Below are 23,840 nucleotides of genomic sequence, written 5' to 3' on the forward strand. Positions count from 1 at the left end.
TATGTAAATTACAATCACCCTATCAGGTTGAAATCGTCATCGTCGATGTCTCCGTTGACCAGAATGATTCCAACTCCATATCTGATCATATTGTAAATGATTTTGCCTTCGTTTTGAGGAACGAGATCCTCCATAACCATTTTCGAAGTGGCGGATCAGCTTTCGGAAGACAGAGGCAACGCGGTGGGTGCGATGACGGCGGTTTGGTTGGTAAGATTGGTGTTGGAGGATATCGCTGCTGAAGCTTATTGTGTCTACAGTGGCTAGTGGCCAGACGGATCACTATGTAGGGACCTCAGATTTGGTGATGTACTCGTCGACTGTGGACGTGTGTGGGATTAATAGAGTGAGCAAAGTCGTATTGAGCAATGATGCAACTGCATTTGGAGGGATGAAAATTGGGAGAGTTGAGAGGAGAGAGTGGTGGTGAGGGTGAGAAGTCAACGGTGGGGGTTGATCATGTTTGGGGTTATTACCAGGTGTGTGAATGATGTGAAGGAGAGATTGTAGGATGACAAAGGGTATGAGACTCTGGTGTTTCATGCTACTGGGGTTGAAGGTAGGGCCACAAAATCTCTAGTGAAGGAGGGGCTTATAAAGGTAATTTCTTTTCACTATGCCATATGCATCATCAGACGACAGTCCAAGTCTGTCATCTGACATTTTTTTTTATGTCGTCTGAGGAGCTGTCGAGTGATGGTCTATCAGACGACGGAGAATAACCATCGTCTGAAACGCTATCACACGACACATCTTATGCTGTCTGAGAAGAGTGAAGATTGAAAAATTTCAGTAAACACACCACAGTTAAGTGTGGACTGAATATGCATCCAAAAACTATAATATCATATCACAAGACACATCAAATGTCGTCTTTTTTGTATACCTACCACATATAAGTGTGGACTGATTGGAGAATAATTTGATTTATTGGATTTTTCTATCAAATCACACTTCAATTAAGTGTTGAGTGTGTGAGCTTACAACGTCAAAAACTTGTGATATATGTGGTTATATAGAAGATCTAACCTCACTTCTCTGTCCTTCACATTGTAAACTATTAGAAATTTTTTTGGTGCTTCTGTCATACGACATTTAGTTGTAGTTGCATTTGTATTCATACCACATATTTTTACTTTTCGACTTGGTATTACCACAGTTAACTGTCGATTGAATGAAACATTATCAGAGTTTGTTATGATTTTGTCGTGCCGAGGTCCTTTACTTGACATATATATGTCGTCTGATTGAAGAATTACAAAAATTTAATCTTGTGACTCCTTCTCAGTCCACATATATGTGTTGAGGTAGCTTATATCCATCGACAATTTTTTTTGTTTTATGTTGTTACATGACATTTGGACCACATATATATGTAGGTTGAGGGATAGCAAGTAAGTTTTTCTTACCCTAAGTCGACATTTTAATAGAGTTTGATTCTGTAACATATGTCGTCTAATGCAATTGCACTACATTATCATGTTTTTTGGGAGTTTACATATGTTGTTTGATTTAGTACTAGACGACACATTTGTGCCTTTGGTTGCATGATGTTGCCTGTCTGTTTTGGCTCAAAAAGTACTGTTCATATGGTAAAACAGCCTCAATTTGGTACAAAAACCTGTGCATTCTAAACCATATATGCCAATCAAACCTCACACATTATGAACCATAAGAAAATCAAACTGCATTAAACTTGTAGATCATACTACTTAAATTAAACAAAAGCCTTGTAGCCATTTCCAAGTACACAACATATATAAACAAAAATATATATTCGCGCGCATAAGTAAATTTGTTCAACATAGAATAACTTAGCTACCTAGTTGGCATCAGACCCACAAAATAGGCATATTAGTCATAACTATTTATCATATTCCAAAGTTATAATGCAGTAAAGCAGCACACCTATGTATGAGCTATACTACTATAAACCAATATCAAGTCTGATTTTACTGATCCGGAACTGTAGCACATGCTCTTCCCACTCTCCTCGAATCTCATCAATTTCCTTGGCTGTGTAAGTCAGACCAGCCCTACTTCCCCACTAAAAGCAAATGCAGCATACATAATGAGTTTCCAGTGTACGTATCATCAGAAAATACCTAAATTAACTAAATAACAGTGTCAACATTATAAAAAGTGCCAATAAAAAAAAAAGAGTGCCAAATAGCTGATGTATAGTTGGAATATAATTGCATCCATTCCACTGCCAGGTTTATCCATATAAATACATAAATGTGAAGACACAAGTATATATAAAGTTTATATATGGTTCCTGAATCTCACCATCCTATGGATTTACATAAACATACTAGTTCCAAGAGCTAGCTAATTCATAAAACTTAAATCACCAACGTCCATCACTTATAAGCAGGTCATGATTAATCTACAAAATTACAGTACCTTTTTATCAAGGTCAGTGTTGTTGTCCTCCATAATTTCCTTCATGTAGCGCATTACATAATATCCACAACTCACATCATTTTTTTGTATCGGAGCACCCTGAAAATTATGAATCAAGCTTATCAACAGTAACAAAAATCAAATTATACTGTAAAATTATACACCACCAAATTTTAAAATGCTTACAAGTAGAGGCTTCCAAGGAGATGCTTTCTTCTTTCCAAGCTGCTTCTTCAGTAGGCCTTTGTATATTTTTATGGAGCTTACAACAGAAAAAATAATAGTTAGCATCTTCATGGCTGAATTGATCAATGAGTAATACTAAAAGGCTAGACCATATAAGAAAACTAGCACACACTTACTCAGTGACAATAGCAGGCCATTCACTTCCATCCAAGCGCCTTTTCAGTGGATCCATATAGCGTGCAGTTTCCAATTCCGGGTTCACAATCGTCAAGGTCCAGTGTTGACTATGCAATAACATACAATGTCATCCCAGATATTTGTCTTAAGCACTAAATTATTTGTACCCACAAAATCTAGTTCATTGTTACGTACCCGGTGTTATATAGAATCAAATAGATCTGCCCAAGCTTCCCATTCTTGTACATAACAGACAGATCACAAGACCTCGCTGTGGGAGTTCCACTTCCAATTGCATTGACTTTATCAGAGTCGACAAACTGCATCATACCCTCCATATTGTTCTGCTTTAACACTTTATTCAAGTAGCTACAAACACATATTGCAACATGAAATGATTATAACTACTTCAAAATAAACAAAGAAACATGCTTCATAATTCAGCCGCATAATCCATTATGAAATATAAGAACCAGCAAACAACATTAGCCAATCGAAAATACAACCATCAGTCATTCCATGTTTTGCTTTCAAATTGAACATTTCTACAAGAGCGTTCAATTTTGTCGACTTTGTACACCCAGGGTACAAAGCTTTATCTCCATCTTCTACCAGCCTAAGGAACTCATCTGAGTCACAAGACATCTCCTCATCCTCATCTTCTTCACCCTCTATATCCTCCGGCTTATCTACTGATTTAGACTCTCCGCCACTATCGCCTTCCATGGCAGCAGCTTCACCATGACAGTCCCAATTTTTGTAATTGGTCATGATGCCATTAAAATATACATGGGCCTTGATGACAGCAACGGTAAATCCACTGTGATTACAACACTTCATACAAGGGCAGCGTATGCTTGATTTGTCGGCAGCATTTGCCGACGCAAATTTGAGGAAATTTTCAAACCCAGTTTGAAACCTCAAAGATCTCCTATCAGCGAGCATCCAAGTTTTGTTCATCTTATATAAACACATAAAAATGGAATAATAACTAGTTTAATAACCAATCATAATCATTAAAAATAAATTGAGGATCAAGATAAACACTTGTACTAACATCATAATAACCACAATCACAACATGCGCATAAAGACAGAAAAATAACTACAACACTTAGGTACTGGAGCAAAGGACTGAAACAGCTACCCAAGTCGAGGTCATGCTTAAGTCTAGTGTTTTCAGTTCAAATCAGTAGCAAACACTTCAACTATTAACAACTTGAACAAACAAGATAAACAATCACAAGAAGAACAATAATAAATACAAGAATTCTAATTAAAAAGCTAAACAAATGAGCAAACTGGCTTACATCAGTTTGGATACCTCCACTTCAACTGATAACCACTTCAACTACTTGCCTACTTCACTCCAAACTGTCACTGAACAAGAACAACAAACTATTAAACACCAAATTGAACCCCCAATTCGAAACCCTAAAAAATCACATACATAACCCCCAATTCGAAAACCTAAAAAATTCGAACCCCAAATTCTATAGAGCCCTAAAATTAACTCTATAAGAAAGAGACTGAGTTACCTGATTGAGAGAGAAAACATGTTGTGTTGTTCGAGAGAGACAGAGAGAAAGATGGTGAGGTCGAGAGAGATGGTGAGGTCGAGACAGAGAGAGATGGGTTTCAGAAAAAAAGAGAGAGGCGGCTTTTAGACACTTACTGAAAATGAAAGGGTGTGTTCAGACACTTAGTGAAAATGAAATCAGACAATCCTTGGTTGACCGTGCAAAGGGTTTGTAACCTAGCTAATTGGAAAGGGTGTGTTCATCAGACAAAATACTGAGTTGACCAACTAATACCAATCATTATTCTAAATTAACCAAAACACTCATTTTGGTCATCAAAGTGTTGACTTTGAAAAGTATTGGTCACACTACATATATATGTCGTTTGAAGCGACTAAGCAAGACTCGATTAACGTTGACCGCATCGACCGAGACTCGAACTTTATTAAAAATGCATGAATTTTTTTCTACACCCATAATTCACTATCATGATGACATCTGACACTCAAACTTGAAAAAAAATTATTTTCGTCATTTGAATCACAACATGCGTACTAATGTGTTATAACATGTTTACCAAGTTCTTTGTAAACGTACATCTTTATAAAGGAACTATATGCAAGAAACAAAATTTACCTAATATGACCGTTGGATATGATCGCAGTACTTAAATATGTATGTGGAAGAAAATTTACCCATTTTCAATAACTTATAGGTCTCGATCATTAGAGTCAACTTCAATTATACATAAAACGTTCCTATTCTTCCTCATGGGGAGCGATATGATCAGTCGATAAACGTGTCCAAATGTTCACATAAAATAGCTTCATTGACACTAAATGGGGGTATAAGAATTGACGAACCTCAACTTTAAGTATTAGTCGGTCTAGATAAGAGGGTTTTCGTTTAGATAAAAGTGTTGACTTTTAAAAGTATTTTTCAGACAACATATATATGTCGTCTGAAGTTACTAAGCAAGATTCCATTCAAGTTGACTGCATCGACCGAGATTCGAACTTTATCGAAAATGTTTGAATTTTGTTCTACATCCATAATTCACTATCATGTTGACATCTGACAGTCAAACTTAAAAAAAAATTTATTTCCGTCATTTGAATCACAACGTGCGAACTAATGTGCTATAACATGTTTACTAAGTTCTTTGTAAACATACATCTTTATAAGACAACTATATGCAAGAGACAAAATTTACCTAATCTGACCGTTGGATATGATCGCAGTACTTAAATATGTATGTGGAAGAAAATTTATCCATTTTCGATAACTTATATAGGTCTCGATCATTAGAGTCAACTTCATATATACATAAACTTTCTTATAGCTTCCACAAGGAGAAGTACATAATCGTTTCATCAAAGTGTCCAAACTATTACATAGATTTGTTTTCCTACTCTTAACAAGAGTTTGAGTACCGGCTAATCAAAAATATAAGTTTTGGTCAGAAGAGATAAGAGCGTTTCCGTTTGGAAAATATACACAATTTATGTTGACCACTTATTTACAACCTTAGACGACATATAATCACCGTCTCACATTGAAGAAAAGCGAGGGAAAATTCTGGCGCCCAAATTCAAATATTTAGGTCCAGACGACATTTTTATGTTGTGCGATGAATACATTAAGGTTGGCGCCCTCTCCCAAACTCAAATGAATTGAATATTTCAAGTTCATACAGACGACATATTAACCTCGTCTGATGAATAGATTAAATACTTTCCCACGTTTCAGTTTTAAAAACTTAGCTGCACGCAACTTTCGTAAATCATATAACTTAAATTCTAAACACCCAATAGAATGGACGAACCAGCCCTGCTAGTTAATCAAATAAAGAAATCTCGTAAGAAGAGATAAACCCGATCTGCTGGTTAATCAAATACATAACTGAGAAAAATAAAATAAGGGGAAGACTTATCACCATGTAAGAGGAGCCTCCAAGGCTCGGGTCGGTGCCTCCAAGGCTCGGGTCGGTGCCTCTCAGGCTATGGTAGCGTCCCACGCTAAGCGCTCAACTCACCTTTGGTGAGGACCGCTAATAAGTCTAGCTAGCAATAAATAATAATATCTGATCGGTGCCTCCCAGGCTATAATAGCGTCCCACACTAAGCGCTCGACTCACCTATGGTGATAACTGCTAATAAAGCTAGCTAGTAATGAAATATAAGCGACCCTATATTATGGTGACTAAAAACATACGAAATCACTTAAATCTATTAAACTTCCCCAAGATCATACGAATGGTACAGTTCCCAACCGTACTTGAAAATCATCATAAAAAATTATATTAAAACTCAATGACGTGTCTCACACGTCAGAATATTCTCAAAGCCATAATATAAGCGAGATTTAATTAACAAGTAAAAATAGTAATTAATATCTCAAACTAAAATACTCGCTAAAATATTCTCATGGTTAAGATCGATATTCCACAAATAAATGCGAAAATTATAAATAACGAACTACCGAAAATCTCATTTTCGGAAATCTTTTAAAATCTCAAGTCCGCAAATCACTACAAAAAAAAATTAGATTGGCCACGGCCCAAAACCGTCGCCAATAGCCTTTTTGTTGTGGCAAAACAGTATTCGCAATGGCGCTGCGACGGACGCTTTGCGACGGTAACAATGCCGTGGCAAAAGAGCTATTTATGAATAAAAAAAAAAAATCTGACATACAAATATACACAGTTAAATTTATGTATTTTTATCTGCATAAAACCATACAATTAGGAAGAAATCTAATGCTTGGAATTGTACGTTCTAATCTTAAACCTAGCAAGATCACAAGAAAATGAAGAAAGTTCACAAAATCAAGAAAATGGAGATACTTTATGCTTCTTCAGATGCATCAAATGGAAGTCCCTCATCTTACAAAACGTCCCCCTTGCTCGATCTTGTCTCTGTCCTGCAATCATTCCATGGCTGGCTCTTTTAATGCATCTCCATCTGACTGTTCTTTGTGATCAGCCATGTTTGGAAAGCAGTAAATGAACTGCAAGATATATTTTTGAACATAAGCAACTAAGAGTACCTAGATAGTAAGATGAGAGCTGCAAGCTAAATCAGTTATAAATGCAACTTGGTCAATATGATATGAATAACCAATATGTCAAACAAAAAGAACTTGCTCAGTTTTTCCAGATAATGGTGGATGAAGATGGTGTAGCAGTTGAAAATTATTAATTGGCAAATTACAGATATAGTAGTATCTGTGTAACATTGTAGTTTGCCTGTCTGTTAGACTATAATAATATGAACAGATATAAGACAATGATGAAAAAGCCAAGTTCAGCTAATGACTTGCCATTTAGAATTGAGACAATTAGATTATGAAAATATGAACACCAAAATGGTATACTGCAGTGATCAAGATAATCTTAGAATCGACTAAAAATAATTATTTCAGTGATGTTGAATTGTCATTTTACACAATGTGAATCGACGAAACAAGAATTAAACAGAATTAAACAAAAATAAAAAAGGGTGGAAACTAAGTTGATGGTTTACTCAACTCTAGTACACAAATGTAAACTAAGAATGCAATGACAAACATTTGTTAGCTCTATTGATTACAACCATACAAAAATCAAAGATATTCAGCACATTAGTTCATGGTGGCTTACCTCTGAGGTACTCCCACAGATGTAACTTATATAATTAAGGCATGATATATGCTTGCAATCCCTTCTTCATGTGGGATTTTCAGTCATTAATCATTTTCAACAGATGGATTAGGACCTGCGGAAATATTGTAATAAGAAATATCACTTCAAGATCGACAATATATACAACTCACATTGTACTATATGCTTGTTCAGTATGTTCATAAGACGTAAGAAATGCATCTAGATCCCCAGCAACATGCTCATTATTTTGATAATGCCAATTAAATAAAGATCATATCTTTTCCATTAAATGTTGATATCACATTCACAAAGGTAGGACAAAATGGAGCTGTGCAAAGAAAGTACCATGCTTGTGGTGGCAACAACAAAAGTGGAATGAGGGAAATGATCTTGGGACTGCTCTATATGAAATCAAAAGAGTTACCGAACGGCAGACTAAGAAAATCTGATGACTCGAGCATAAACAAAAGCAATGGAGTTGTTCACGACAAACCCAATATCCAACCTTAAACTCCTGCATCACTAAATACGATGATTAAAGGCAACTGATTCTTGCTTCTATTGGAACTAATGAAAAAGTAAAAACCAAAACCAAAGACGAACCTATAAACGTCATTTCTGGATTGATCAATGAACCTGGACATGAGAACCCATACCTCCCTGTAACAGAAGAAAGCAAGGAAACAACGATCAGACGATCCTCACTGAAGAACCATAACCAAAAAGCAAAAAGGAGAATGTTCTTACACACTCAGACGGTCTTGCTCCGGAACGGCACCAGAGAGGTAGATGGCTTCTTCAGGGTCACCTTGGATGGTTTTGGCGCCAGGATTCTTTTGCATTCCTTGATATTCAACGCTGTAGTAGGCGAAGAAGATTGCGACCTTGCGGGGTTTGAGGCGTTGCTTTTGGGTTGTGGCAGCGGTTTGTTCGTCGTCAGTGGTGGTGCTGGTACAAGTAAACCTTATGAAAATATCAAAAAGAGAAAAAGAAATTAGGAAACATAAAGATGCATCCCCATCAAAACTAATGGTGAAGAATGCGTCGTCTGGCAATAGTAGGGAGAAAGGCAATAAGACATATAGAAATAAGGAATAGCACAAATTTGAATGACAATGATGAGGGAATTGTTTCTGATGTCAGAAAGATTTTCAGATGCCAATAATCATAAGAAAATAAATAAAGAGTTGCAGACCCTTTTTTGCTGTTATATTTCCAGACACTTCACAATGTTAAGTAATATGTAGCTAAAGGTACCAAATATGAGGAAAAACGTAAACTATTTGACATTGCAAGGAGACTTGACATTTGCACGGTATTACTCATCATAGCTTTTTCTTGTTATGTTCCAGTTTTAGCTATGCACAACCCAAAATGAGAAAATAAGAAAAGAAAAATTGCACTTCAGTGCTAGCCCAACAATAGCTAAAGCTTGTTTGGTGATTATTAAGATGATTGGTTTTCAGTTTGAGACAGAAGCAAAATACATGAGGGAGGGAGGGAGGTGGGAGGTAGTTTTTCTTTTTAATTTTCATACATTCATCACCATCATCATCATCATCCTCCACCATCCTTTCTCCTATCTCCATGAAAACTAAGAACCCAATAAAAAGAGAAAGCCTTGTTACCAGACAGGAAAATAACAGATTTTACACTTGACTCACTTGAATTGGAAATCCATTGTTGCTTTAGCTGCTTAATAATGCCAGAACAATTGTAGACACAACCCTAAGCCGAGTGCCACAATATGAGAAGAAAAGGTTATAACTCGCAGATACTGTATTTGCTAATCCAACATCCTCCACACAAACAGCCACAATGAAGCTTAATCATCTCTATTCTCATCCTCGGTATTAGCAGCTGCACTGGGAGCAGTACTAACAATGCCACTAAAAATCAAATTCAAATTCAAAATCAAAAACCTGGCCGCGTAATGTCATGCTCAAGACAATTCCCTTCTTGACCCGCTCCCAAAGATAAGTGAAGAGCATCCGAAGCCTGACGACGAAGCTCCTCCACGCGCTCGCCTCCCTCGCCTCCCGAAACTGAAACTCGCCGCTCTGATAGTCCTTGTCCGTCGTAGCCTTGGCATTCTCGGCGGCGTCGGTTAAGCCGAAATGGTGCCGTTTTTGGTCGATTCGGTGGCGGAAGACGACGAGTCATCGAAGGCGCGGACGGAGAGGCAGCGGCGGAGGGAGAGAGGAGGCGAGTGAAAGAAGAGAGGGAGGGAGGGAGGCTCCAACGACGGAGGTGAAGAATCGGGTGTGGATTGGGGTGAGGTGGTGCGAAGCGTGGAGGAGAATCAGTTGGAATGGGCGGAGAAATTGGAATTGAGGATTTTAGGGTTTAGATTCTAATATGCCAAATGGAAGGTAGGAGGAGGAAGAAAGGGGATTCGGCTATTGTCTTCGTTCGGCCAGCGGCCGCTCAAAGGATGGCAGCTGGGCAGCTCAGTCTCAGACCCTCTCTCTCCTCTCTCTTCTCTCTCGACAAAATGAGGGATATAGATTAGGGTTTTTCACTTTTAGACTCAAGCAACGACCAAGATTCAAAATAGGATCAAGATATAAAATCCACGGTCAAGATTAAAGGATGGAAACAAAATTAGAAGTGGTGATTTTAATGTATGCCACGGCTTCCTAACGCCGTTGCTTAAGTTTTTTTTTTTTTTTGTCACGGCTTCACATTGCCGTCGCTAAATTTTCATTTTTTACCATGGCACGAAGTTGCCGTTGCAAAATGGTTTTAATTTAACGACGGGAGTGTTACCGTCGCAGCGCCGTCTCGAAAAATAGGCCAATGGCGACGGCAAATCCACGCCGTGGCAATTTGAGGTGGCTAATTTAATTATTTTTTGTAGTGAATAAAGCAATCATAATAAAATCCGAAATTTATAAAGAATATCCAAACTCAAATACCAAATTAGTAATCCAAGCTCAAATTCATAAATCATGACCCATAATTAATCAATGCTTCAAACTCACATACTTTCCAAGATCATTTCATAAGCCGAAATTATGATATAAGCTCGGAAAATAAAATAATAAATTATAAAATATTGCATGCATATTTATTTAAAACCAAAATGTCCACTCACAAATTTAGGCATAAGCCCGACGATATCTGCATAGCCACTCAAGCGAGGTTCCTTTCGTATCCTGGCCCAATAAATATGTTTAGGTCCACTCTTCAATTCCGGAAAATAAGTGCTTGAATATAAACACCCAAATCTCTTTTGCTTACCCCACTACTTTTACTAAGGTTAAGCTTACCGGATTCACACCAAACTCCACCACAACCTTAATTCATCAATTCTAACATTCTAGAATAAATACCAAGGAAATCCAACGGCCGGATTTTCATTCTCACAACCGCCAACATTTTCAATCTTTGAAAAATCTCAAACCTAACCAAAACTCTTCCAAAAATTCCAAACTTCACATCATTAAACTCCCCTTATTATAACACATTTAAAACCCTGAAAAACCCCCTTACAGCGGCGGTGCCGCCGTTTGCTCCGTTGGCAACGGCCGGCGGCTGACTTCGGCGACCCCGAAAGCCTACTAAAATTTAACAGCATTTTCCTCTCAACCCGCTCTACAAATTTCCTAACTAGCACAAATTAAAGCCCAATTTCAAGCTTAACTAGATCAATCGAACAAAAAGACAATAAGGAACCCTAGAAATTCAAACACCCAATTCTCTTTACCTAGACCAAGAGGGAGTGAATCTTTTTGAGGGATTGATGCACGGGAGGAGAGCTTCCTATTGAGCCAAGCAGCTTCGGTTATGGTGGTCGGAGGAGGGAGTTCCGGCAACGGAACCCCACGGGACCGTCGGGCTTTCGGGTGACCTTTCTCCCTCACCGCGGCGTTAGGGCGGCTCCCATCGGTCTAAGAAGAAAGCTGGGTCGATGGCCGACCGTTTGGGACTGGTGCGGCGGTCTGTAGTGGGCGGACGGCGACGGATGGAAGTGAAGGGTCCGGCGGGTCGGGGGAGTTCGAGGGAGAGGAGAGAGAAGGGAGAAAGAGAGAGTTTGGGCTTCTCCTACCCGGTCCAAACTTTAATACCCAACAAAAATAAAGCCTACTAAAATTTACCACCTTTTTACCAACTAAAAATTTACCCTTTTATCTGATAACTTTTTCATGCTAACTCTGATTTTAACGTATAGCATGTCTACGTATTTGTATTAACGTCCTCTACGACCTCTTTTAAGAAATTTTCCCAAAATAATTTTCCTATAAAAAGTCAACTCTAGGGTCCTTAAGTAGTAAATGGTTACTCAAAGCTGTAAAAGACCAAAGTAATACCAATTAAAAGTAAATAACCATAAAATAACTTAAGAACCGGGGTGTGATAATTCTCTCCTCCTTATAAAAATTTCGTCCTCGAAATTTCAAATCATAAAAGGGGGGTAGAGGTTACTGCCTTTCACTCCAATAAGCGCTAAGCTAAATCATCCCATTATCAATGCTCTTCAAACTTTCTTCTATCACAAATTACACATTTTCACTTGTGGAAACAATTAATCGAATTCTTTTCCACTTACATTGGCACATCATAACTTATCTACCAACCCGAGGCGTGTGCATATGCTTTAATAAATCTCAAACTCAAAGGTCCACTGAAATACTCCGTCAACGTTCCATATGGCACCACTCACTTCATACACCTTGCTCCTTGACTTAGCTTTCATTAATTGAATGGTTTGCCCGATTATAATTACTTATGATACACAACCCCAAATCACTCGGATGACTTTGACTTTCGCCCAGTCAAAATGGTCAATAAACTTCATAATTCACAACACCATTTTACTTTCATCACCAATTAATCAAAATAAAACTCGATCGTTCGCATCGAATTTGGACCTTCACCACCTATGTGGTTGGCCTCAATCATTACGCAAATCGGCGAATATCTCCTTTGTCGCCAGATTATGCTAATGCGATCTATATTACCATACCCCTATACCGAATATCTCTTATATCTCAAATCATACCCCTACAACATTGACCTCCTAGGTCATACACGGATCAAAAGTGGTCATACCACAATATGATCACGTATGAACACGCATCACAAGAAAGACATTTAACTTGACCTGACACAATTTTACCATTTATGCCAATGAACTGACAAGCCTTAGCTAAAAATATTTCTCGAGTTATCGAGAATCTTTTTCCTTCAAGCTATACCACCAACCAATCATATTATTATTTCCAACAATTCGCCCCGCGAATTAATCATTACCGACCAATAATAACCGACGATATCACATCCCTCAAAAACGATTCAACAGTCGCCATCACAAACGACCTACAAGCACAAGGAGGATATCACTCTCATCAACGATCAACATTCTTGAGACTGCCACCCTCAAATATGAGGAAAATATGATGACTTGACGTATGACGATACCTTAGAAGTTACGAGTATCTCCTCGTACGAACCAAGTTCATTCAAACTTGTATGCAGATGAGTCTTTAGGTTACAGTATCTAAACAAGAAGGGATGAGTTGTTCACTATTTACTGCAACAATTCAAGTTGCTTTTATTGCAACACGTGTCTGCAATTATCACTTTCGCCTTAATAACACCAGTTTGTCAAATGGAGGATAATCGAAATAGTGAGTCTCACGTGAGTCAATGAAATCCGAGGATCACCATTGGAAATTCACTAATTGATGACTTGCTTCTCACGTATTATCATGTATAATAGCGACTACATAACAACTCAAGTCAATGAACAAAAATTTTCAAGTAACGGCCCCGCCATTACACGTAACGTTAAGAAAAATCTTCGTTGAAATATACTTCTTCTGCATAATTATGCGTTGCTAAAGATGCCAAAAATCACAAAAAAACCTACTTGCATTTCCTGAGTAGAGCTTTGCCCAAGAATTTCTCGTTATCGTTAACGAATGTCAAAGTCCTATAAATAAATCGTACAAATAATAGCAAATTACAGAAATTCCCGCATTAACTCTAACGTCAAATCACCTTAGTTACTCACCGGATAACCGTACTAACAAACAAAATACACACTCCAAATTGACCAAATCGAGTGTCGGCACAGCTGATATTGGCATTCTATCATTCAACTCTAGGTAGTCCTCTCTTTCGCCCCCATATGATGTAGAGTGATTTTCTTTCTTCTATTTGATTGCTAGGTCCGACTAGCTTGATCACGCAGGTCCATAATGTCCAAGGAAGATGAGAGCACAAAACTGGAGTCCAATGCTCAAGTCGCCAAAACTGTTAGATGCCAAAGATAAATACTCCTCATAGAATGCTGAATTATACGAATGCATACAAAAATCTACAACGCCTTTCTCGATAAGACATGATTGATCAGCAATCCTGAGCTAAACCGCACCCTGTCAGGTCTAACTCTACAACTCATGTCGAAAATTTACATATATCAAAAACAAGTCGGTCTTAAAATGCCCCAGGACATCGATGATGCTCATCGATCGCCACACTGCTCCAGTAGTTACCTCAGAGAATTTGGGGTTTAAAAACACGCTCTAAAAACAAGTCACACTCTACACATAAGCGAGACACCCCAAATCTCCTCGATTCATGTGCTAACCCTTGAGTAAGGCGCAATTGACGGTAGCATGCTCAATCTCAAGACTATGCGTCAACCACATCATCGCTTGCGCAATGCTTAAGTGAAAGCAATGGAATTGCTCGAATCCAATAGAGCCTCTACAACCACTTTAAGTCCCAACTAGTCAAATTCACCACTATAACAGTCTCCAAACAAAAGCTAAATTCGTGGGATAGACTACCTCAAGATCGACATCTCACTCATTCTCTTAGGAATTATCCGTATCAGCTAACAACAATAGCTATAGCAAAACAAACAATTATTTCAAGATCAACAACTCCGATTACACTGCTTTATCTATCTTTGTGTATCGCCACACACTACCACTCCAAATTTATCCCGACACTCTTCTCTCCTAACAATAACTCGACTTGATACCACGATTTCCTAACCTACCACAACTTCGAACTTACAACTTCAACCTTGCTTACACCAATGACTAAAGATATCGAAGATTGGGATTACCTTTAGACGATAGATGTAACACCCCGGACCAAATTTTACTTATTTATTGGGTATTCTACGAGTTACTGAGGAATTTAACCGTGCTCGGTAACTTAGTAAGTTAGCGTTCAAGGCTATTTTCGAGTTTTACTCAAAATGTCAAATCCTTCTTTTAAGGCCCCGATTCCGTTGTACTTGTTGACACGAGTTCACCGGTGTCTTCGGATTATTTTTCAGAGCTTCGAGGTATTTTCTACCATTTATCAAAGGTTTGGGAATATAATTGATTTTCTGAAATTAGAGTATAACATTTAATCTTGGCCGTCGAATCTTTAGGGTTTTGATCTCAACCATTGATTGAAGTATAAAAGTATAAGAAGGGATTGACTTTGTCAAAGCTCAATTAGGGGCGTTGACCCGAGCTACAGCCATCTCCTTCCTGTCTTGTTGTCTCCGACGACTCCACGGCGGAGCGACGCCGTTCGGCCACATCTCATCACAAAATCACAACCAAAATGACCGCCTCTTCATTCTATTCCTAACCCAATCCTCTTTTCACACATCCATCCATGTACGAGGAAGATCGACGTCGAAGAAGCACGACGGTGTTCCTCGTTTTTTGGTGAGCTCCGGTGGCGACGGTGATAGCGAAGGGTAGGGTTCTTCTCCTTCTTCCTTTTACTTCGATTTCTTGTCTTTAATCTGTTGATTCGTGCCCTAATCGGAGGAACCCCTTTTCTTCTATTTTTCTGAGTTTTCACGGCATATCTCCGGTGACCGAGTTCTTGACGTTTTCTCTTCCATGTTCTAACGAGCAAGGTTACTCCTTGGCGGACCTAGAGGCCGAGCGGAGGAGGTGGTTGGAGTTTGGTAACAGATGGAATTGTTCTGGTCGGGACAGTGAGAGGCAGAGAACTGCAAGTCAATCTCCAGCAAGGAGAGGTTGCTGGGTTCAAGTGGTGAGCGGATTGGTGGTAAGGATTTCGTTTTGGATCGGCTGTGTTGTTATTGTGCTTGTGGTTATTGAGTTTAGTTGTGGCTGAAATTGTTGTTTTGATTGTTCTTTGTCAGTAACTTGGTGCTTTGAAGATTACGGGGAGGTCATGGCCAATTTTCGGCAAGTGGCCGGAATCCGGTAGAATATTCGGGTTAGTCGCCGAAATCCGGCAAAAGGTTCTGGTGGGGCAGCATATCCGGCTGAGAGACATTGAGGTAGTATTCAAGGCTATTAGTTCTAATTTAAGTCGTAGTGCCTAAGAAGGAAAGTTCGAGTTTATAATTGGAAAATTTTCTTATTTATGAAAGTTTCTATTCTAGGAAACTTTCCCTTTTTTGAAAACTTTCTATTTATGGAAACCCTTTTTGGGTGCCCTTAGTAAATTTTGGTGTGAAGTTGTGTAGAGAAGAATTGATGGAATTGTTGGTTCTATTATTGTTGGCATGCATGACCATAAGGGAACATAAAATAATTTTGGTAATATGAACACTTTTCATGGCAACTCTAGATTCTAGACCAGATTACTATGTGATGAATTTGGAAGTAAATTGGTTGATGTGTTAAAGGCATGGAAATTGATTATGACTTCGATTTTAGGTTAAGGTTTGGTTTGGAACCGAATAAGTTTTAGATGCGAAGTTAGTAAAAAATGATTCTTAATATCTATTGGTCAACCGTGGGTCAAACCTGGTCAACTCCTAGCCAACCCAGGAATTCTTAGTCAAACTAGAAAAAGGGGTTGAGGTTATAGTTATATTGAAGGGTCTGACCAATTTGTTTTTCTGTTTATCGTCAGACGTGGGTTTGGCTAAAGAGTGAATAGTTGGAGGCAGCGCTCGAGGAGTATTCCGAGCATTGGAAGGCTTAGGCCTAATACTGTGAGTGGACTTTTGTTTTAAATAATATGCGTGCAATGGTTTGTTGTTAAACAATTTCTTTTGTTAGAGCATTTGACGTCATTTTAATTTGACGAATTTATTTCTTTTGGATAGTTACCGAAAATGGGATTTTTCGGTGAATATAAACATATATTTATGAGGAGAGTATGTATATAAATGCTACCGAGTCATATGTGTCTATCCACCTTAATGGCGTAGTATATAACCGCATTATTGTGTGACGTGAGCGTTAGACGCGAGCGTAGTAGCCCTATATGAGTGTTTAATTCATATAGGAGGTATGGGCACATATTTATACACCCGTCCGTCCACCTTAATGGCGTAGTGTATCACTGCATTATAGCGTGACGTGAGCGTTAGACGCGAGTGTAGTAGCCTTGTATGAAGTTCTATTTTTCATATTTTTCATACAAGGAGTATGGACGTGTGTAAATACATACATATATTTTAGAGCTTGAGAGGCTCGATATTTTATGAGTTGAAAGTTTTATCGCTTGAGACATGCATTTGCTTTTCTTTGGAAATTTAATTTGGGAAAGCATGTTTATTGCTCATTTCTGTCAAATTCACTTTCGTCCACTCACTCTAACGTTTTTGAATGTTTTCCCCTGGGCCCTTTGGTTTTAAATGCCCAGTTTGCATGTTAGTATAGTTGAGGTCGGGTGTATATGGAGATGAGGCAGAATCAATAGTATAGCTTCCGCTCATTTTTAAGTTTCTGCCTCTTTTTCTTCACTATTAGAATTGCTCTAAACCTATGAGTGGTTGGTTATGGGATTATATTTATATTAGTGAATAAATTGGGAGATTTTGTTAATTTGGGGAGTACGAAGGCTTCAGGAGTTTAAGGTTGGATTTGGATTTTTAGAAGTGTTTGCAGGTGCTTTCAGGAAAGGTTGTCCATTTTCAATAAAGGTTATGCCGAATTTTCGGTAAATTTCCCTGGAAGGTGGACCCTGCAGGATTTACCTCGGGTTTTAGGGTGAAATTCGGGGTGGGTCTTGACAATAGAAGTTCGTCAGTAATCTTCTGCCACAGTTAAAAGACTTAAAAGCTGGAACGAGTCGCTTCTAAACACTATTTTGTCCAAGACTAACTTGTATCAATTAACCCAAAACAATGTCGCTTAAAATAAATATGGACACCCCTCTATGCTTCTCCAATCAATCTCAACAACTTCAGTCTCCATATTCTGAATTGGTCTATAACTCTTTTTCCTTATTAACAAAACTGACACCTACACACAAAAGTTGCACTTTCCCTCTTCACCACTTCATTCCCCAAGTTCAATAATCTGTCATAAACATATTGCTTAAAACAAAATAAATTCAACATCTCCACGTAACAGTCTCAGATAACAATTAGAATACCCAATAACATCATGAATTAAATTCTTCATCTGTGGCAGTAAAGTCAAAGCAACCACAACCATCTCGCATCCGCTTCACCATTATATACCAACGCCATTACACTTACAGTCCTTCCAAAACACTCAACGCAAATAGGAGAGCAAATCCTAAATTTACAGCTACCAAACGTAAATCGACCAACAACAATTCCATAAACCACTTTTCAATACATATAATTCAGGAGAAATGCATAACAGCCCCGCATAACACATCAATTAATCTCCACAATTTATTCACTTAAGCAATAGCTTTCCACATTTTATCTCAAAACAGAGCAACATTTACACGTTAACACCCTTATGATATCTCTTATTTCAGCACCAATCTTATCTAGATGTTGCCTAATCCTTCGTTTACATGCATGCCCTTTCTATTATTAATACCCACGAAAAGGCTCAACTCGCCACTTAAATAAAAGTCAATAACTCATTAAATAAAGAATAGAACACTGCAAATCCAGGTCACTTCCCAACTCATAACTGAACTCCAAATCTCGCAAATCACTTACCTTTCCATTACTCGGAAAAAAACCAAGATACCCTTTGAGGTCGGCGTACGGAGGTATAGTCTTGAAGATGTAGACATTTATGGCACAATACTGTCCATAAATAATACAAAAACAACTACCTCACATACCTAATAAACATAGAACATCTGATGCATATAATGCTAATGGATCCACCACGGTCGGACCATCACTCTACAGACACTAAGTATCACCAAGTATATTAGGTAGTGATAGGAATCGGAAAACATAAGCTCTGATACCAACTGTCAGGACCCACCCCGAATTTCACCTTGAAACTCGAGGTAAATCCTGCGGGGTCCACCTCCAAGAAAAATTTACCGAAAATTCTGCATAATCTACCTTGAAAATGGACAACCCTTACCTGAAAAATCCAACTTACACTTCTATAACCAAACAAACCAGTCTCAACACCTAGAGGTTTCCTACTCCCCAAGTTCATCACATCTCCCAAAATATCAAATACTAACTTCTGGAATTCCACAACCAACAACAAAGATAACATTAATTCACTAACTAGTGATCAGAACATATCTAATAATGAAATAATAACAACGAATAAAGATTAAGCGGAAGCAGCCTCTAACTATGCCTCGACTCCATGTACGCTCGACCTCAATTAAACTTAGTCTGCAAACTGGGCATTTAAAACCAAAGGGCCCAGAGAAAAGTAATTTAAAAACGTTAGAGTGAGTGAACCAAAAATAAATTAAATAATTTAACAAAATAAGTAATTTAAATACTTTCCCACGTTTCATTTTTAAAAACTTAGCTACACGCAACTTTCGTAAATCATATAACTTAAATTCCAGAAACCTAATAGAATGGACAAACCAGCCCCACTGGTTAAACAAATAAAGAAATCTCGTAAGAAGAGATAAACCAGCCTTACTGGTTAATCAAATATATAACTGAGAAAAATAAAATAAGGAAAGAGTTATCATCATGTAAGAGGAGTCTCTAAGGCTCGGGTCGGTGCCTTCCAAGCTATAGTAGCGTCCCACGTTAAGCTCTCAACTCACCTATGGTGAGGACCGCTAATAAAGCTAGCTAGCTAGCAATAAATAATAATATCCGATCGGTGCCTCCCAGGCTATAATAGCATCCCACGCTAAGCACTCGACTCACCTATGGTGAGTGGTGAGGACCGCTAATAAAGCTAGCTAGTAATGAAATATAAGCGACCCGATATTATGGTGATTAAAAACATACGAAATCACTTAAATCCATTAAACTTCCCCAAGATCATACGAATGGTACGGTTCCCAACCGTACTTGAAAATCATTATAAGAACTTATATTAAAACTCAATAACGTGTCTCACACGTCAAAATATTCTCAAAGCCATAATATAAGCGAGATTTAATTAATAAGTAAAAATCGTAATTAATATCTCAAACCAAAATACTCGCTAAAATATTCTCAAGGTCAAGATCGATATTCCACAAATAAATGCGAAAATTATAAATAGCGAACTACCGAAAATCTCATTTTCAGAAATCTTTTATAAATCTCAAGTCCACAAATAAAACAATCATAATAAAATCCGGAATTTATAAAGAATATCCAAACTCAAATACCAAATTAGTAATCCGAGCTCAAATCCATAAATCATGACCCATAATTAATCAATGTTTCAAACTCAAATACTTTCCAAGATCATTTCATAAGCCGAAATTATGATATAAGCTCGGAAAATAAAATAATAAATTATAAAATCTTGCATGCATATTTATTTAAAACCAAAATGTTCACTCACAAATTTAGGTAAAAGCCCAACGATATCCGCATCGCCACTCAAGCGAGGTTCCCTTTGTATCCTGGCACAATAAATATGTTTAGGTCCACTCTTCAATTCCGAAAAATAAATGCTTGAATATAAACACCCAAATCTCTTCCGCTTAACCCACTACTCTTACTAGGGTTTAGCTTACCAGATTCACACCAAACTCTACCACAACCTTAATTCATCAATTCTAACATTCTAGAATAAATACCAAGGAAATCAAACAGCCGGATTTTCATTCTAACAACCGCCAACATTCTCAATATTTGAAAAATCCTAAACCTAACCAAAAGTCCTCAAAAAATTCCAAACTTCATATTATTAAACTCCATTTAATATAACACATTTAAAACCCTGAAAAGCCCCCTTACACTGGCGGCCGACGACCGACTCTAGAGACCCCCAAAGCCTACCAAAATTTAACAACATCTTCCTCTCAACCCACACTACAACTTTCCTAACTAGCACAAATTAAAGCCCAATTTCAAGCTTAACTAGGTCAATCGAACAAAAACACAATAAGGAACCCTAGAAATTCAAACACCCGATTCTCCTTACCTAGACCAAGAGGGAGTGAATCCTTTTGAGGGATTGATGCACTGGAGGAGAGCTTCCTATTGAGCCAAGCAGCTCCAGTTATGGCGATCGGAGGAGGGAGTTCCGACGACGGAACAGCATGGGACCGTCGGGCTTTCGGGCGACCTTTCTCCCTCACGATGCCGCTAGGGCGACTGCCACCAGTCTAGGAAGAAAGCTGGGTCGATGGCCGACCGTTTGGGACCGGTGCGGTAATCTGTGGTGGCCAGACGGCGACGGACGGAAGTGAAGGGTCTGGCAGGTCGGGGGAGTTCGGGGGAGAGGAGAGAGAAGGGAGAGAGAGAGAGTTTGGGCTTCTCCTACCCGGTCCAAACTTTAATACCCAACAAAAATAAAGCCTACTTAAATTTGCCCCCTTTTTACCAACTAAAAATCATGCTAACTCCGATTTTAACGTATAAAATGTCTACGAATTGGTATTAACGTCCTCTACGACCTCCTTTAAGAAATTTTCCCAAAATAATTTTCCTACAAAAAGTCAACTCTAGGGTCCTTAAGTAGTAAACGGTTACTCAAAGCGGTAAAAGACCAAAGTAATACCAAAAGTAAATAACCGTAAAATAACTTAAGAACCGGGGTGTGACAGGAAGAGAGGAAGTGGTGGAATGACCAGGCTGCTAAAGCCATGGAGGCTTACAAGATGGAATTGGACGAATACAACAAGTCTGATTTATTTTGATTCTTATACCGGTGGTATGACTTGCATGCTCCTTTATTTTGATTCTGATTTACCATGATCTACAATTGAAACTTTGGTTCTGGAGGCTTTGACATAGTTTGTTGCACTTAGTTGGTTTTGTGCTTGTGTCAAGGATCTATTTAGTAGAAACACTTGTAAATTACTGCTTGACGTGCTTATATTGATAGTTTTTCTGATATAAGATTGACGTTTGAGGACTCTAATTGAATGTACCAATTCTTTTCAATATGTTTAATTTCTATTTGCACAGCTTTTGTCCAAAATAAAAATAAAAATAAAAAACTGCCACGGCAAGTTTGCCGTTGTCAATGGGTGATTTGCGACGGCGGAAGCAATTGCCGCTTGCCGCTTTTGCAGTCGTTGCCTGCCGTCGCAAAAGAGGTGGCGATATAATCTTATACGTAAAAAAAACCAAAAAATACTATGTCTATATCCTTTCTCAATATGTTGAAGTTTCACCCTGCCAAAAGGAGGGTACAACTATTCGACGAAGCAATGCAAGGAACTCGCTGCTTCATTGGAGCAATCATGGCCCAAGCCCAAGTCGCACGAACAGAGGAAACTGTGTTGCACATGCAATTTACGTGTGCATCTATACCTAATTACCTTGAAATTAGCGAGTACTCAAGCACTATTTGTTTTATTTACTTTGTTTTCTTAATTTGTAGGAAATTATGGTCAAGAGAAGAAAAAGACATTAGAAGTGGCTAATTGAGAGAAGAAAAGACAATTTCTGACCTAAGGACAAAAGTCAACGGAGTCAACTCGGACCAAGACCAAAGAAGTCCACAAGTGAAGACCCAAGCCCAAGACACAAGACCAAAGAAGCCCACAAGTGAAGACCCAAGCCTAATTGTGTTGCATTTCATTTTACCCATTTTCTCCTTGTTTTTGAGCCATTGGATCTAGGTTACAAGTTTAATCTTGACCCTTGAACCCAAGAGACTATTTAAGCACACTTTCACTCTCATTTCAGACTGGCTAGCTAGACCGAGTTTTCCTCCTCTCTTTGTTTTTGGCCGAATGTAGGAGTTCTCGCCCTCCTCTCCTTCTCTTTTCTTCTCCTTCCCCCATTCTTCACATGTAGGCTTGCACAAGGAGGAGGCACACACATCTCCGGTTTCTAGACCACCATCTCTCCACCATGGCTCCATAGTAGGGTAGCAAGAGAAGCCATGGAGTTTGGGCATTTGCTATTGACAAGCTTTGCCTTGACTTCCATGGACTTCTCCTCTCTTTCCCTCTTCTTTCTCCCCTTTATTTCTCTCTATTATTATCTCCTTCTTATGGTGTTGTTGATGAGTATGGATATGTATTTGTGTGTGATTCTCATGGTTTTTAGGGTTTTGAAACTCAAGTTGGAATTGGAATATTGAATTGGGGAATTTGTATTTTAATTTATGTTATGACATGAGTATGGTGGAATTTGCACATTATTGCATATATCTATTTCCATTTGAATTTCTCTAGATTGTGGGTCTCTTATCACCCAATTTTGGGTATTATTTCCTTTGATTGTTGGAATAGTATTCGGGATTGTGGGTAGAGTCACTAGTGGAAAAAAGAACCTAGGCGATGGAATTATATTAATTTCGTAGCCTAAGTGGGACTTAGACAACGGAAAACAGTTTCATAGCTTAAGAAGGACTTAGGCGACGGAAATGTATTCCGTCGTCTAATTAGACGACGGAAATATATACTTGAGCGACGGAATTATTTTTAAAAAATAAAAAATAAAAAAATAATTACTTAGGCGACGAAAATATATTCCGTGGTCTAAGAATATTTTAGACGACGGAAAATATATACTTACGCGACGGAATTATTTTTTAAAAAATAAAAATAAAAATTAATTACTTAGGCGACGGAAATGTATTCCGTGGTCTAAGAATCTCTTAGATGACGGAAAAATTTACTTAAGCGACGGAATTA

The 23,840-nt window shown here is 38.2% G+C and overlaps 1 protein-coding gene and 1 pseudogene across 1 annotated transcript; both read right to left on the minus strand.

The window, feature by feature from the left end:
* The window catches only part of LOC101312629, a 232,025-nt pseudogene that overhangs the window by 107,332 nt on the left and 100,853 nt on the right, over positions 1 to 23,840 (minus strand).
* On the minus strand, positions 7,134 to 10,408 carry LOC101300812. The gene is made up of 6 exons (XM_004296694.1): positions 9,596 to 10,408; positions 8,679 to 8,894; positions 8,535 to 8,591; positions 8,277 to 8,327; positions 7,929 to 8,043; positions 7,134 to 7,297 (listed from the first exon to the last, which is right to left on the minus strand). Exons 1-5 carry the CDS (start codon positions 9,610 to 9,612, stop codon positions 8,037 to 8,039), a joined length of 348 nt encoding a protein of 115 aa, XP_004296742.1. The 5' UTR covers positions 9,613 to 10,408; the 3' UTR covers positions 7,134 to 7,297; positions 7,929 to 8,036.

Source organism: Fragaria vesca, linkage group LG4 (genome assembly GCF_000184155.1).
Source record: "Fragaria vesca subsp. vesca linkage group LG4, FraVesHawaii_1.0, whole genome shotgun sequence".
NCBI lineage: Eukaryota > Viridiplantae > Streptophyta > Magnoliopsida > Rosales > Rosaceae > Fragaria > Fragaria vesca.